This window comes from Panthera uncia (assembly GCF_023721935.1).
Source record: "Panthera uncia isolate 11264 chromosome A3 unlocalized genomic scaffold, Puncia_PCG_1.0 HiC_scaffold_11, whole genome shotgun sequence".
In the NCBI taxonomy this organism is placed as follows: domain Eukaryota; kingdom Metazoa; phylum Chordata; class Mammalia; order Carnivora; family Felidae; genus Panthera; species Panthera uncia.
In genome coordinates this window covers 87,891,982-87,906,058 of record NW_026057578.1, presented here as the reverse complement: position 1 = coordinate 87,906,058, position 14,077 = coordinate 87,891,982, and the positions used below count along the sequence as shown (strand labels likewise).

The 14,077-nt window shown below is 52.9% G+C and overlaps 1 protein-coding gene across 1 annotated transcript in view; it reads right to left on the bottom strand.

Annotated features, from left to right (window-relative positions):
* Positions 1 to 14,077, bottom strand: part of TET3 (tet methylcytosine dioxygenase 3) — a 104,176-nt gene that overhangs the window by 84,209 nt on the left and 5,890 nt on the right. The window contains exon 3 of the mRNA XM_049651727.1: positions 4,008 to 4,064. Within this exon, the coding sequence (XP_049507684.1) occupies positions 4,008 to 4,064 (57 nt within the window). The remainder of the gene's footprint in view (positions 1 to 4,007; positions 4,065 to 14,077) is intronic.

The window sequence follows — 14,077 nt, the reverse complement described above, 5'->3', positions numbered from 1 at the left end:
ACGTGCAAGTTCACAGCCCCAAACACAAAGATCAAAAGCCTTTACTACATAAAAAACAAAACTTGCCAATGCTGGTTTTCCCCCTCAGAGTTATGAGTGTTGGTGATTTAGTCAATGTCTCTTGCTTCCAATGATATGGTGAAGATCAAATAATGATTTCTCTTTTTTTTTTTTTTTCAGGATCTAGTATTGCACCTAGAACATGGTAAACGCTCATAAACACTGAAAGACAAAGGGAAGAAAAAATGGAGATACAGTGAGTGGGGTCACAGTCCTTCCTGGATAGCATGATAATCAATAGATTCTCACCCTCTGAGCCATTCCTGTCCCCTATTTCCCCAAAGGCTTCTTAAATTAACCCCCAAGGAAGTCACCTCCTTCTCAGAAGCTGCACACATGCTGGGAACAAGGGGGAGTCCTCAGCTGACTGCCAGATGCGAGAGTGTGAGAGGAAATGAGGCCAAAAGCGCAAGAGGTCAGGGTGGGGAAAAAGAGAACTGGGAGACCCGGAAGCTCAGCCAAACCAAAGCCCCTCCCCATGCTCCCCGCCCCCACCTCCAGCCAGCCAAACCCCTTGCTAGGGAGGGGATTTGGAGGGGAGGGAGGGGACTTGGCAGGACCATAAAGACCATTTCTAGCAGCTGGAGGGAACCCAGAGCCCAGGCTCCTCCTCAGCAAGCCCAGCAAGAGGGCCACCAGAGCCCTCACTGTGATCCCCGTGCCCTGGCAGGCAGGAAGGCTCTCCCTCCGGCTCACTCACACATCTATCCTGCAATGTCCTCTCCCTTCCCAGGACATTCAAAAGTGGTTGGGGTCACTAAGGAGGTGGGGCTCTGAGACTCTAACTGCAGTCCTTATCACGTGGGGTGGGGGAAGCCCTCACTCTCTCCATTCTCAAACTCCACTCTGAAGTCCTCTGTGCTCCATTCGCTTCCTGCACTCGCCTACTTCTGTATCTCCCCAAGTTCACTGCTGCTTGTAAACTTACCTGGGGGGGGGGGGGGGGGGGGGAGTTTCCACTAGACGCTCACAAGTGGCTGGAGAATAGGAAGAGCAGGCAAGAAAGATCTAGTACGAATCACCCACGGTGTGTGGATCACAAATCCTCAACAAAGGGGGATTTCTGCAGTGGTCCAAAGGAGAGACAGAAGGCAGAGATCCCGGGCATAGTCCCAAAATAGTTTCCAGACATCCTCAGCCAGTTGAGGATTCCCATGGGGCAGAGCGTGGGAGCAGCGTGGGAGCCCGAAAGCAGGGTGGCCTGGAGCTCTCGGCACTGGGCACTCACTCCTGTCCAGGCTGCCAAGAAGGAGGTGGTGGCAACAGTGTGTGCTATGGCATGTTCCTCGGGATATCATGGGCACACACACATAACATACTAGCCAGTTAAATGACAAACTGCGTTTATCAAGCTCAACTCTATGCCTGTGTGAGGCATCACTTACACACACCCTACATCATGGATATTCCTGAAACTCTGGCGGGACTGAACGCACAGCAGATGAGCACATTCCCACCTCCTGCTGCATACCATTCACCCATGAAGTTTACCCATCTCGCACCCATACTATGGGAGCACAGACTCTGACATGTGACACCCCCTCGTCCCATGTCCCAGAGTCTTGGCCTGAACTCAGAATGAGCTCACACACCAGACACATCTTCCTACACCACAACCTGCTGAGGGAAGAGGATCTGATAAGACTGCCTCATCTGGGTATGTGGGACCGCACCCAACTGGCCACCTAAGAAAACTCCATGTGGGGGAAAGGCAGCACCAGGAAAGGGGCTGGCAGGGGGGTGGTCAGATCTGAGTGCTTTCTGGCAATGCCCAAGCCGAGCCAAGAGGAGGCTAGGATTCTCAGACAGACGACTCAACAATAAAAACAAGCACAGACACAATCTCAGAACTTTAAAAACCAAGCCAGCTCAGGCCCTGCTCTGAGAAGAGGGAAGGAGGAAGACGTGTTTGAAAGGCTTCCTCTGCTTTTGCAAGTAGCCTCTGCCGCATGCCCACAACACCAAAGGTTGAGGTATTAGGCTGGGAGCTTCCAGCAGCACTGCAGGGCCAGCAGAATGCAGGCAGGGAGAAACGGAGAACACACTTGGAAACAGCTGAAGAGAAGCCATCGCTAGGCAGGAGTGGGGTGCTTCGGGGAGTAAACAAACCTGCCAGCAGTCCTTCCTCCCAGCAGAGAGGGAAGCTCTGGCTGACAAGGCCGGAGACACAGAGGAAGGAGGGAGCTGCCCCCTGCCCTGAGCCCATCTGTCCTCATCCCCTTGTCCTGTTTTCCCCAGGGTGGGGGGAAGAACAGGTGCACTCCATGATCTCTGTGCCCACAGCCCTCAATAGGACACACGGTGATTACAGCTCCCCCAGTCAGCAGTGGGAGGCCAGGGAAGGAAGCGGAGGTGGAACCGGGGGTTCTGCTCCGGAGAAGAGAGCGAGTGAGCTCACAGCTCTCTCCTCCCCACCCACAGCACCGCCAGTATCAACCACCCTCTGCTTGCCTCAGGGGCCACCCACTACTCCCAGCCTCACCAAGACGTGCCCAGCTCCCCAGGGGAGCTAATGCCACCTGGCTCTTCTTCTTCCCCCAGAACAGGTTTCAGAAGCAAAATTTATGCCCTCCCCTAAGCACTTCCTTGCCTCAAGTTCCTTGGGAGGAGTCCAGGGAACCACCCTGGCTCCTGATCCACCCGGCAGCCTCACCCAGGAGCCCCCATCCCACGTGGGGAAGCAGAGCCCCTCCCTGCCAGCGTCCCCACCCAGGCAGTGAGGCGGCAGGGTGCCACTTCCAGCACCTCCACAGAGCTTCCCACAGCTTTCCCAGGAAGTGGGAGGAGGATTTCCAGGGACCAAAGTCTAAAAGCGTCCAGGGACTACAGCAGCTCGCCTACCTGCTACCCAAGCAACTGATTCCCCCAGCTCCCCATAGGCTCCATGGGCCAAAGGGGAAAGAAGAGCTGAGCCAGGGGCAGGGACAGGATCCCTCCCTCCCAGGAGAAGTCCCCTCCATACTGCTCCTGCCCAGCACTCCTTCCCCAGCCTCTCTGCTTGGACTTGAGAGGCAGCCACATGAAACTGCCTCCTGCTCAGTTTTCTCCACCCTGGGCCAGCAGAGGATACTGCTGAGTAATCCCAAACACTCAGCGGGTCCCTGGCCCTGAAAAGAGGGGCAAAGCCCAGGGAAACCTACTGATCCTGGTCCTTGACAATCTGAGAGGAACATCTGTATTCCCTAGTAATGGCTGATACCCCCACCAGATTCTGCCCTGCCCCAAATACCCGAGTCCTGGCCCTCAGGCGATCACATGGAGAAGCTCAATGCCCCCTTCTCTGCTTCCCACGCACCTGGTAACATTCCCTTCCCAGTCCCCCAGACACCAATCTGCACAGAGTAACAGCCACCCTCCGGATTCCCAGTCATGATATTGCATCAGCCCCCACCCTACCCAAAATATCCTCACCCCCACCACCTCCTCTCATCTCCAGCCATCTCCATGGTGACAGCAGCATGACTAATGACACCCTATCAGCTTCAGACACAGAAGCACAATCCCCCCTCCCCCTGACCCCCCCCCCCCCGGGATTTCTGCAGGTTGGATGCTAACCAACCCAGCAGCGCCAGGGACATTCTCGAGAGATTTCCAGAGGCCAGGGTGGGGAGTGGGTTGCATGTCTTAAAAAAAAAAAAAAAAAAAAAAAACAGTTCAACAAACCCAATCCCAACTGCACCCAAACCATCCAGCTGAGAAAGCAAAAAGAATCCAAACAAAACCCACACAGGCCTGAGAATTCATTGGTCGCCCACACCCCCGCCACCCCTCCCCCTCAGCTGCTGCTACACACACAGTGGGAGATTAAGGGATCACCAGAGGAGACCCTTTATTTTTATCCAATCCAGTCAAACACTTCACCCCCACCACACACACACACACACACACACACACACGCACGCACGCACGCGTGTGCGCGCGCGCGCGCACGCACACACACAAGGTACCTTGACAGCAGCCCCTTGTCCCCACGGCCCGGCTCCTTCACCAGCCTTTATTTCCACCTGCAAAAGAAGCCAGAGAAACTGATGAGCCCGGCTGACACCAGCAAAGAAGCAAAGTCCTTCTGCTGCACACCCCCAGCACCACTGCAGGGGAAGGAGGAGAATGGGAGGGAGGGGGCCTCGGAAAGAAAGGATAGCAGGGACCATCTTCCTGCCTCCAGCTGCCGCCCAGACTCTCGGTGGATCTGTTCATTCGCCTTCCTGTGTTTTTGTTTTCATTTCTCCTCTTTCCACCCTCCAGAGATCCAGGAGGGCACTGCCCCTCCTCCTGCGTCCTGTCTGGCCTCGTCCCTCCCCGCCCTGCCCGCTCTACCTCGGCCGGCCTCCTCTGGTGCATCGGCCGGCGGGCCTCCCATTATCCCCGCCGGAGCACACGGAGGGAGGCACTGCAGAGGAGGCGGCGGCCAGCTGCCGGCTTGGCTCCCCTCCCCGCCGCCGGCGAGGCTTGTGTGGAGGGGGCGGCGCGCTCGCCAGCCAATCCCCGTGGCCCGACGGGCGGGGGCAGGGCCGCCGGGGGCTGGACCTGCCCAGCCGGGAGGCGGGGGCGCCGCCAAGGGTGCCGCGGAGCTGCGCTGGCTGCTGCCCAGGCCTGCCGCCGCCGCTCCCAGGCCTGCCGGGGATCCCGGGGCACCCCACTTCCTCCCGAGTAGGGGACCCTGAAGGTAATACCCAGGGCGTCTCCTGCATCTCCGGGGTCAGAGATAACAGACTGCGCCTGAGGTCGAGCTGGGGCGCACTGGTGGGATTCCCCCTCCAGCCACTCTCTAAGCCCAGGAACACTAGCACACTGCCTCATCCCGGCGGCAGCCAGGCCGGTGCCAGGTGCTAGGAGAAGAGAGCCGGAGGAGTGACAGCCTCTGCAATCTTCCAAGAAGAAGAAGAAAGCCTTGGCACTATGAACCTTTACCCCATTTTTGCAGATGAGGAAACAAGGCAAGGCAAGTAAAGGAACTTACCCAAGGTGACAATAGCTAGAACACAGCAGGGTTGGGACTCCAAGCCAGGTTCATCTGGCTCTAAAGACCAGACTCTTAACCCTTAAACAGTCCTCCTCCTCCCTCCCTCTAGCGCCCACCTCAGAAAATAGACTTCTTGAAGCCCACCCACACTGCCTGTGGCTCAGACTCATGGAGTCAGCCTTGCCCTCCCCATACACACCAACACCCACAGCTCACCCTAGATCACTCATCCCTCATGCCTGAACATACCCCACCCCATCCAGACAGCCTCCTCCACCACTACCACCACTAGGATGTTTCCTCCTCTCTCAGAAAGGTCATGGATGAAGGTGGCCCTCCAGGCCCCAGAGCCTCCCCAGACCTCAGGACTTTCTATCCCCAGAAAAGGCTGAGGAGGGGAGGTGACCCAGACCCAAAAAACTCTGGCCTCCAGTTCCTGGACTCTGAGCCTTTGAAGCCTACAACACCCTGGAGACTAAAAGGGCAGCAGGAGAACAGAATGGGGAGAGCAAAGTCTTACAAACCACTCCTGGATTTAATTTCCTGGGTATCCCTGAGCACACCCTGCTTCACCCTATCTCCTCCCTGTAGCTGAACACCCCAAAGTTTCCACCTCTTGGGAAGGGGACTGCCACAGACTCTGGTGCTCACACATCTGGTTCGGTTCACAGCTCCATCACGACCTAGCTGCAGCACCTTGGTGGTGTTACTTTACCTGTCTTAGCCTCACTTTGCTCTTCTGTAAAATGGAACTACAAACAGTAGCTAACTCATGCGCGGCCAGGAGGATTCTATGAAGAAATGCAGCTGCTACTTCTTGAGAATCTTACAGATGAAGAAGCTGAGATCACAGAGGAGAAGTGACTGGTAGGACTAGTTAGGATCTGTGAAAGCCCCTGTTTCAGTGATGTGTTCTGCTATCCGCTCCACCATAGATGCCCAACTGCTGCGCCCTCCACAGGGCCCCAAGGAGATACTCAGAATGGGATGAGAGAGAGCAAAGCTGGCCTCTGGTGAGGAGACTCCAAAGAGGCACTGCACTGGGGCCTCACCCCTGGGGATAAAGGGCAGCCCTCATGGGCTCCTCCCCAGGGCAGGTAACAAGGTAAAGGCAAGGAGCAGTGTCCTGAGCCATGGCTCAAGATGGAAAACGGCTTCTGCGCCCCGTAGCTCTTACCTTGGCCAAGTCAAGTGAAGTCCTTCCTTTATTCTGGTCCCCAGAACCCCTGGCCCGCCCACCCACACCATACACAGTCTGCTGCTGAATAAGAGTGACTAACACTGCTTGGACAGTAACAATTAATACTGTTGCTGCTGCGGCTGCCACAGTTTATCAAGCCCCTGCTACGTCCCAGGCCCTGTGCCAATTACGCTGTAGGGGCATCTCATTGGACTTATTCCACACACAACCTCATCTTTAACGGAGAAGCAGACTTAGAGATGTTAAGTTACTTGCCCATCAACACACAGCTGGTGGGCAGTGAGCTAGAATTCCAATCTATGCTTTTCTCAGTCCAGTTCTTTAATCCCTCTCTCTGCCAATCCTGGGGAAATGCAAAAAGGGATAGGGTCATTTGAACCTAACCACTTCCCTTCAAACTATGGGTCTGAGAATTGTAATGTTTTTCATGCCTCAGAGACTTCTTGAAGCTGCTCCTTGACTCAGTTCCCCTCCCCTTCTCCACCCCCCCCCCCACCCCCCGGCCTGGTGCAAGGCTTCATCCAACTGTCACCTCCCTCTGAGGCTTTCCCAGTTCATCTAGCTTCTGTGAGTATGCCCCATTCCTCCAGGGGCCTCACAGCACAGTGCACAGCTTTCCTCCAGCACCAGTCACAACCAAGTGCAGTTATTTATTTACACGGCGGTCTTCCCCACGTGGGCGGGGGCCCTGTCTTCCCCACTTTACTAGGCTCTGCACAGAGCTGGAATGTGCTGAGCTGACTTTCTAGGCAAGGAGGGAGGAGAGACAGGGGGTTGGGCACTGAAATGGAGATGCCACTCTCCTGGTTGACCTTCCCTTTGAGGTCCCCAAGGATCTGAGGGACACCTGCTCTCATGGGAGGGCAGGACCTGCTAGAACTAAACTACAGCTGAGTCTCAGCCAGCACATATCTTCCTCACCAGCCTGCAAGAGCCATTTGGACTGCTTGACCCCCACTCCCACCCCACTGCTAACTCAGTCCTACCCCACCCACAGGTCCTGGCCCACCCCCCAGCAGCCTGCAGATACTCTAGAATAGCCCAGAGTCCCAGAGGCAGTCCACCTGCTCCCATCCCATCTCTGTCCCACACTGGAATGCCAGGGCTCTAAGGAGTCACAAAGGTGCATGCTCCCAGCAGAGACACGCGCCATACCCCCACAATACAATCAACTATCTCCCATCTCTATTGGCCTTTCTACATTTTGGTCTTCTCAGGGACTAACCCAGAGGTACTTGGGACCCCTGGGGACTGAGGGTTCCTCCCCACTTTCTATCATGACCCCAGTCCCACTATACTCCCAGCAAGAGGAATGGGGCTACAGCCCTCCCCACTGGGGAGAGGCAGATGGATTCACTCACTCTCAGAACACACAAATTACCCAATACTGAGAATCTCAGGAACACGGATACCCACAGGCCGGAAACCACACTGATACACAAAGACTAGGGAATGGGGACACATCCAGACATAGATTCAGGAGCCTGTACAGGAACATCAAACAAACATCAACCTCATTGTAGGGCCCCATACTTGGAACATGATGTATCATCTCTTACTTAATCCTCAAAACAAACCAGGGAAACAGGAGTTATTCATGCCCATTCTAAAGATAAGAAAAATCAGTTTACAGGATGGCCAAGCACCTTGCCTAAGGTCACACAGTGAGAGAATGACTGAGCAGGGCTCTTGCCACCCCTTCACTTGCAGTGATACAGTTGGGGCTGCTCTGTGTAGTTCTATGATTTTCGGATCAACTTACCTCTTCTAGAGTTGGCAGGAGGTAGACAGACTTCTCTGGCATAGCTGTGTCCTGAATGAGGTCATTCCCCACAAAGCTTTCCTTTAAAGCTCAGTTCAAGACCCACTTCCTCCAGGAAGCCTTCTAGGGTTACCCCAGTCCTCTGCCAGCTGACAGCACTTCTAATGTTTCTCATTTGACACTTGCTACCGATATTTCTCCCTCTGGGTGTCCTGCCTCCTCAACCAGAATGGTTGGAGTCGTGACTTCCCCAAGCCCCTGAGGGGTTTTGCGCACACTGAAGGCACCTGGAGTCAACTGTGGGGGAGTCACACCCTCGTTTCCTTCCCTCTCCATCACACAAAGGATCCTGCCAAAGAAACCCAATACCCCCTCCACCTTCAGAGCCTATGTTTGAAGTCCCCGGTGTCCACGCATCAATTTCCACCCAAGTAATTGCAGCCCATCACACACATCATCCCCTATATTTGAAACTCTTTGCGGTTGTCATGGGAACTGCCTTTGCCTTCATTCACTGATCAGGCCTCACAATTAGCTTTGGCAGCGGAAGTCTGTGTCAACAGCAATCACAAGGAAGAGGAGGAGGAGATGGAGTGTGCAGTGTGCGGAGGAGAAGGAGAGGAGGAGAAAAGGTGCTTCTGGAGATGCAGCGAAACAAACTGAACCCATGCACCCAGCAATGTCCGAGGGAATACTATCAGAACAGCCAACAACCCCACCACAAGTTTCCATACTAACAAACAGAATGCACCTGCCCCCTCCCCCACCCCAGCTAACAGGTAGCAGCTGTAGCTCTGCCCACACCCTGCCCGCCCTCCTAGATGCTTGTGAGAAAGTCTTGCAGTCTACGAGCCGCATCTGGGTTCCCCCACCCCAAATACAACAGCCTTGGGCCACCAAATGTTCCAGGATCCAGGCAAACAACACGGACCTTAAGAGGTGGTTGAGAGGTGGGACAGGAATGCCGAGTGGTTTAGAAACCTGTGGATAGCGCCCGTGGAAGACTTCCAAGAGGAATTAACACAAAGCGCGTCTTACCTTTCACCCGGAGGACCTGGGAACACCCTCAGGTGGCCCCTTGCTGTCTGTCCGCAGCCTTCCACACCCTGCCACCAGCCATGAGCATCCAAGAAGCATCTCTACACACCTCAAGCTCAGGGACAATGCTCCCTTTCTCCCTTCCTCCTGGAAGCCCCCTTGTCCTTCACATATCGCTACACTGAAACTCTCAGAATCTGTCCCTTCCCCTCCCCACTGAGCCCAAAGGTAAGTAAGGCTCATCTCTGCCTTGGAGGCGTCCCTCTCTTATAGCCCTGACACACCGTACTGTAATTATTTGTTTCCATGCTTGTCTCCCTCCCCAGACTGTGAGCTCATTAAGGACGGAGTAAGCGCTACCTCCTCTTTACCCGCAGCTGAGGCTCCAAGCGCGCGCGTGCCTTGCGCACAGCCAGTCCCAGGCAATTCTCTGAATCAGGCTGGGAAGGCAGCTCGCAGGTCTACAAGTCAAAGCAGAGGACGTCCTGCCCATCCCCCCACCACTGAAAACTGTGGCCGATGCCAGAGAGAGGAATTGCCCTCCCCCTCGCACTGGGGACGCTGTGAGGCCCGGGACCAAGGAAACATTCTGGGAAGGTGCCTCTCCTCCTTGTCCTAGCACTTAGCTCTTCCCAACACCCCACTCCTTACTGGGGCATGAATCCTTATCCTTGAAGAGCAGAGCAATCAATAAAAAGAGAAAAGTCAAGAGCAAGCCGCTCAGGGTCCTTCCTGCACGAATGGCTCAGAAGTGGAACAGAATCTAGTCCAGTGCCTCAGTATTCGTTTTTGACCCGGCACCTCCACACCCTTCCTGAGGCTTCCTCTGGCAGTAATGAGGAGGGGTGGGGGCCTATGGGGCACAGTGCAGTCTGGCACATACCCCCAAATGACTCTGCCCACTATAATTTCCCTTCCATGTGGAAAATCCAGAATTGCTGCCCGACCAGCAGTGATAGGTACACTACTCTGTCCACGGACTCCCTGACGGGTATGGGGAGGTAGGGCATACTGCACTTGGCTCTTGTACAGGTTAGAGCCAGCAGTGCAGGAAGATCTTGTGCAACCTGAAGCAAGCAGGCAACCCCCAGACCTGGGGTCACCGGAAGGCCAGCCAGTCACCCTACAATGAGCTGCCTGCCCGCTTTCTTTTCTCCCTCCCTCAAAGACCAATACAAACTTAGGTTATCAGATTTCTTATGCAAATGCCAGGAGACAAGGCCACAGAGGGGTGTGTCCACTCCAGGTGTGCCAGCAGCCTCCACCCTGCACGGCCACACTCAGGTAGAGGCCCACGCAGCAGCCCTGAACGCCTCTCCCTGGAACAGCCAGCTGAGCTGCAGCACAGCTCAAGGAAGATGAAGAGGTGCCTTTCCTTTCTAACACCTCTCTTCCTGAGCATCTGCCCTCAACCCACAAGGGAGCTGCAAAGAAGTGATGGGAAGGAGGGCGTGGAAGTAGTGACAACTCCTGAGACCCCTGATGTGGTCTTCCAACTCGCCTGGTCCCCACACTGCCTTCTCCAGAATGAGAGGCTCAACGCTGAGAGGAGACAACAGGCTCAGGGCTAGATGTAAACATGGACAAGGTCCACCAAGGCCGCTGGTCAAGACTGTGGGCGTTAGAGACCACTTCTCCCTAGGGAGCTTCAGAGACAGCCTTCGATGGGGGAGCCCCACCACATTTCTATTGTTATTCTTTCCCCATGGCAGGTAAATAAAACATGGCCCATGCCCTCAAGGAGAAGCAATGAGCTTCAGCGTATGTTAGAAGCCAGGAAAAGCACTATTCATTTCCACACCCTTCACCACTTACCTTAGGGTGGGGACAGGGATCCCAATCCAAAATATCCTTCTGAGAGCAGACAACAGAAACCACGCTTTCCTCAACCCAGATACAGATTTCAGTGAGGGCTCAGAGATCACAGGGGAACTCCATGTTCAATAGAACTTCTCATAGTAATGGAAATATATCTTGTGCTGTCCCATACCCAAGACACTAGCCACTGAAAAGTAGCTAGTGCAACTGAGTTACTGAATTTAATGTTATTTCATTTTAATTAAAATTTAAACAGCCACACATGGCTAATGAATACTATACTGGACAGCTCAGGTAGGGCATATTTCTTAAATTTGGGGAGGCCATGAATACTACTGAGAATCTGCACAAAATCACTGACCCTCTCCCCTGAAGAAACACACCCCTCTACAGTCACATACCAATTGGCAGAAAGTTTCAGAAAGTTCACACTCTATTCCAACCTAGGTCTGCGATTAGGTCTGCGATTGTCTAGATCTTGACCAAAAACTTTTACGGCCTAAGAGAGGTGTTTCTTCTGCAATGTAGTTGTCTAAGGAATACAAAAACAGACCTGATGTTATACTCTACGGTCTTAGCAAGAGACACCAAACATAGAAGTCCCACCTGATACAGAAAGTCCTCATAAAACCCCTGCCAGTCAATACCCAGCCTCTACCCAGACGTGTACAGGTACAGGTACAAGAAATGCACTCCTCTCTCAGGCCTGGCTCTCCACTTCTGGAATAGCTGTAAATGTTACATGATTCTTTTGTCTTTTATCTCTTTTTTTTTTCCAATTAAGTTCTATGCCCAAAGTAGGGCTTGAACTCATGACCCCGTGATCAAGAGTCATATGTTCCAACGACTAAGCCAGCAAGGCGCCCCTAGACGATTCTTTTTTTTCTAACATAGGTTCAATATCCCTGCTTATAACTTCCACGCACTTCCAAAAGTTCTGCACACCCCTCTACACATAGAAATTCACTCCCTCTTTCACATAAGACTTACCTTAGCATTCCTCATTTCCAAGCGGCAGAGCCATTTCCTTCAGTCATCCTGCATGTGGCCACTCTGACAGATCGAGATAGGCTGTCAACATCTCTTTTAGAGTTTCAGCTCTTCTTACTTGCTAGGAAACCAGGGTTCCTTGCTTGTGCATTTTCTCTTTTTAAACAAGCACAATACCCTAGATGTACCCTGATTACATTCCATCAAGTTTGGTTGGAGCCCATTGCTCTAAACTGCCCCAATCTCCTTAACCCCTTGTTCTACCATTCAACTTAATACCTGCACTGCCACCATAAGCACGCCACCCCACCCACCTATCTATCTGACACACCTACTACTCCCTACCTACATCTTCTGAAGACGGTACACATGCCTTCTCCTCCATAAGTCTCCAGACCCTCCCATAAGACCCAAGGTTCTATAAACACACGTCTCCTCTTCACAACCACCACCAACTACTACTCTCTCATGGGCTCCAAGATTCTGAGTCAGGCTGCTTAGCAGCAGACATCTTCTGAGAGCCCTTTCCTGACTATTCTAAACACACACACACACACACACACACACACACACACACACACACAAACTTAAAGGGTTTTATTGATAACTCACTAGACTACAAAATAATGGGCACCAGAAGAACAAGAATAAACCTGAAGTAAATCTCAAGAGGATCTTGTCTCCCTGGCCTGCAGGTAAAGAAATGGATTAGTCATCTTCCTTATTCTTGTTGGCAACTGGAGTTCTCTACCTGTTCATCAAGACTGACTTCTGCCCCTTCTCCAACTCCATCCCCTTCTCCCAGTCACAGAGGCGCTGCAGATCAGCTCCTCAAACTCTCATGGACATACAAATCACCTGGGAATCTGGTAAAAGTACAGATTCTGATTCAGAGGTCCTAGATAGGGCCCAAGACTCTGCATTTCTAACAAGCTCCCAGGCAATGTCCATGCTGCTGGTCCACTGATCAGCAAAGGAGGATGTATGGTCGTTCACATACTCTAAGACTCAGGCAAGCACTCTGCAGAAGAGCCCAGGTCGGTGCCCATAACCTCAGTCTCTCAACTGCATCAGAGAATTTCCACTCTAACTAAACACCAGATACACCTGGGGTGCCCCAGCCCAACTGGGTTCACCACAGACCAGTTAAATCAATCCCTGGGAGTGGGACCCAGGGGATCACAATGTGGAATCCCTGATCCACGTGGTTGATAAAAAGATTGAACGCGCAGTTACCCCAGTGCCCTCTCTTCAGGATGACTTTAAATCAAAAACCGACCCTCTGATCTGTCCAAGAAGCTGCAGGAAATACCATCATTTATTTGCAGAAATCCAGATTTATTAATTTGGCTGAACTGCTTTATAGAAAGCCAAAGGGACACCCCCACCTCCCAAGGCTCATCACTTGCCTTTCTAGTCTCCCAAACCATCTTTCTAATAATCTGCTCTAGAGCTGTCCAAAATTAACGTCAAGCTTATGCGTTTATCGTTTCCAAAATCTCTTTGAAAAATTGGACTTTTTGCCTGTCTCTGATCTTTTAGTCCTCTTTCAACCATCATAACTGCATAAAAATTGGCATTCTGTGAGCATATGTGAAGGTGTTCGGCAGGGAGTGAATGGCTCAGACTCAGGTTAAGGCAGCTGGCTGGCCCTCCTTTCCTAACCACACACGCTGCGGTCTTTCCCCAGCTCACTCCTCCCAACACGACAGGGGCCCAGTGGCTGCTCTCTGTCACCAGCTATGTACCCGAAGTTGTAAGCCTACACTTCCTTCTCATGCTCGCCGGGAATATATAAAAGACGTTTATTGTCTTGAGTATTTTCCACCAGCCTCAGCACATTCTGGCCACTGTACTTCCTGACACTCCTCTTAAGGGGTCAGGCCACTCCTCAATCTGCCTTCCGTGACACACACCCCCTTTCCACATAAGGAGCATGGTCTTCCACCATCTGCGTTCACACAACAGCAGCCCATGTAGCCACACAGATGGCTCAGTTCTCCCAGAGTCCCATCACCTTCCTCCTTGGGGCACCATTCAGGACTGTTCTCTCAGCATTTCCTTTTTAAAGAGCAATCCCATCCTTCCAGCTAACTTCCCTTTTAGTCTATGGGCCTGGGGTTAAAAACTCTTTGCATTTGAAAGATGATTTCTGAAGTCTGTGGTAAATGCCGCTCCTTGCCCAGTCTTCACTCTGGCTTCACAAAGGGGGAAGATGGGGTTCCTTTCTCTAAAGAATTTCATC